The following is a 1,771-nucleotide window of genomic DNA, read 5'->3' as shown; positions in this document are numbered from 1 at the left end:
GGCGTCCCCTCCGACTCCCATGATCCAAGTGGGGGCTACTGGCAGCAGGCGGCACTGCATCCTCATGTGTGCTTCATGCGAAACATCACCTCGTCACGCTGACACATGTGGTTGGGCAGCACCTTGCTACGCGCATGGCTAGTGGTGATGGTGACATGCACTCAGTTGTGGCCGCTGGTGCGCGGGTGCTGAACGTGGTCATGGCAAGGAGGAGATAATGGTGGCAGGGGGCAACCCGCATGCAGAGCCCCGAAGGTGACATGCGTGCTGCATTCTGCTCTATCCCTGTCGCCTGGGTTTGCCGCTTCTGAACGTCTGGCGCCAAACATTCACAAGGATTGGGGGGACGGGGGGTTGCGAACCGCGCAGGTGCGAGCGATGGTTCATACATGAGATGCAGGGATGGCGCACCGCATTTAAGCGCCCACAGGTTGCTTGCACGGTGGGGAGTGCTGCAGCCAACCCCGCAGAAATTACTTGTGTTTGCCAAGTACTTGTCACAAGATTTTCGCGCTTTTCCAGCTGTGCACCAGCGGCCAAGGCTGCGCATGCTTGCCCTTCCCCCTTCTCAGTAGCACATGTCAACGCTGCCTCGGTTCACCGTCCCAGTTTCAGGATCGAAGCTTTTACAATAGACAACACTCACAGTGTCTGGTGCGAAAACCGCAGTGATGCAGTGGCAATGGCAGGCCGCTTTGCAGCGCCTGCCTTCACCCAACCCGCGGTCGGCCGCACTGCGCCAGCGTTTGCAGCTGGGGGGAAGCGAAGTGATTATTTCCTGAGAGCAGCAATCCTGAACTAATCATAGTGCGCCAGCCAAGGCTCTGTGCGCAGGGCCGCTCGCCACTGTTCGTTGGGGGGGAGGGGGAAGAGGTACACGTGCACACACCTCTCACCCTCCCATCCCATGCTCATAGAGACTTGTGGGGAGGCCAACACCTGACCAACAGCTCCGTCCTAGACAAACCTGCGCCTGCGTTGCGGCCGTGCCCGCTGCGCAGACGCAGCAGCACACGTTGCAGCGAGCAGAAAACAGCGGAGCCTCGCTGGCTTGGGTCACAGGACCCAGGCTTCACGCAGAAGGCAACGTGCGGCGATGTTGCAAGCATCACACCACAATGGACACATGCGGCGTTGCTGCTGACCAGTGTCAATTACTTGCCAGCCGACTGCGCCTTGGCAGCAGCATTCGCTGAGGCGCCGGCGCCGCCGTAGCCGGCGCAGGGGTTGGGGAAGCCGGCGCAGGGCCCGGCGCCGCCGGAAGAGGATGAAGAGGAGGCGTGGGCCACGGCAGGGCCGCCGTTGACCGAGTTGGCGCGGGCGCGCGAGTCGGCGGCGGCGGGGCCGTTGGCAGAGGCGGCGTTGACCACTGACTCAGCAGCTGCGGGGCCACCGACTGAGTTGGCGTCTGCACAAACAAGGTGAGGGAGTGGTGTGGAGCGTGCGGGTTATAAAGCTGCAAGCCTGGCCGGTACGCTCGGGTCAAGCACGCTCATTGTGCAAGCCAGGAGGGCGGGGTGAGTAGCAATGGATAAGAGAACTCTCAGGGCACCCGCTTGTCAACGCGTCTGACGCCACCATTACATCCAATACGCTCCCTAAATCCCGCAATCTTGCTCACCAGCAGAGCCCTGGCCAGTCGCGGGCCCATTGCCGGCAACCGCATCCACACGGTTCGCCGCGACAGCGGCGCCGCCCTGAGACTGCGCAGCAGCTGCACCGCGACCGGCGGCGGCGCCGCCGCCGACCGCCTGCACGTCGTTAGCGGCGG

General features: G+C 62.8%; 1 protein-coding gene across 1 annotated transcript in view; it reads right to left on the bottom strand.

Moving 5' to 3' along the window:
• Positions 1-1,154: 1,154 nt before the first annotated feature.
• Positions 1,155-1,771, bottom strand: part of MNEG_7547 (hypothetical protein) — a gene marked incomplete at both ends in the record, with an annotated part of 3,105 nt that continues 2,488 nt past the window's right edge. The window contains 2 exons of the mRNA XM_014043982.1: positions 1,155-1,408; positions 1,622-1,751. Of these exons, the coding sequence (XP_013899436.1) occupies positions 1,155-1,408; positions 1,622-1,751 (384 nt within the window). The remainder of the gene's footprint in view (positions 1,409-1,621; positions 1,752-1,771) is intronic.

This window comes from Monoraphidium neglectum (assembly GCF_000611645.1).
Source record: "Monoraphidium neglectum strain SAG 48.87 unplaced genomic scaffold scaffold01344, whole genome shotgun sequence".
NCBI classification, from domain to species: Eukaryota; Viridiplantae; Chlorophyta; class Chlorophyceae; order Sphaeropleales; family Selenastraceae; genus Monoraphidium; species Monoraphidium neglectum.
This window is presented reverse-complemented; position numbering and strand designations above follow the sequence as displayed.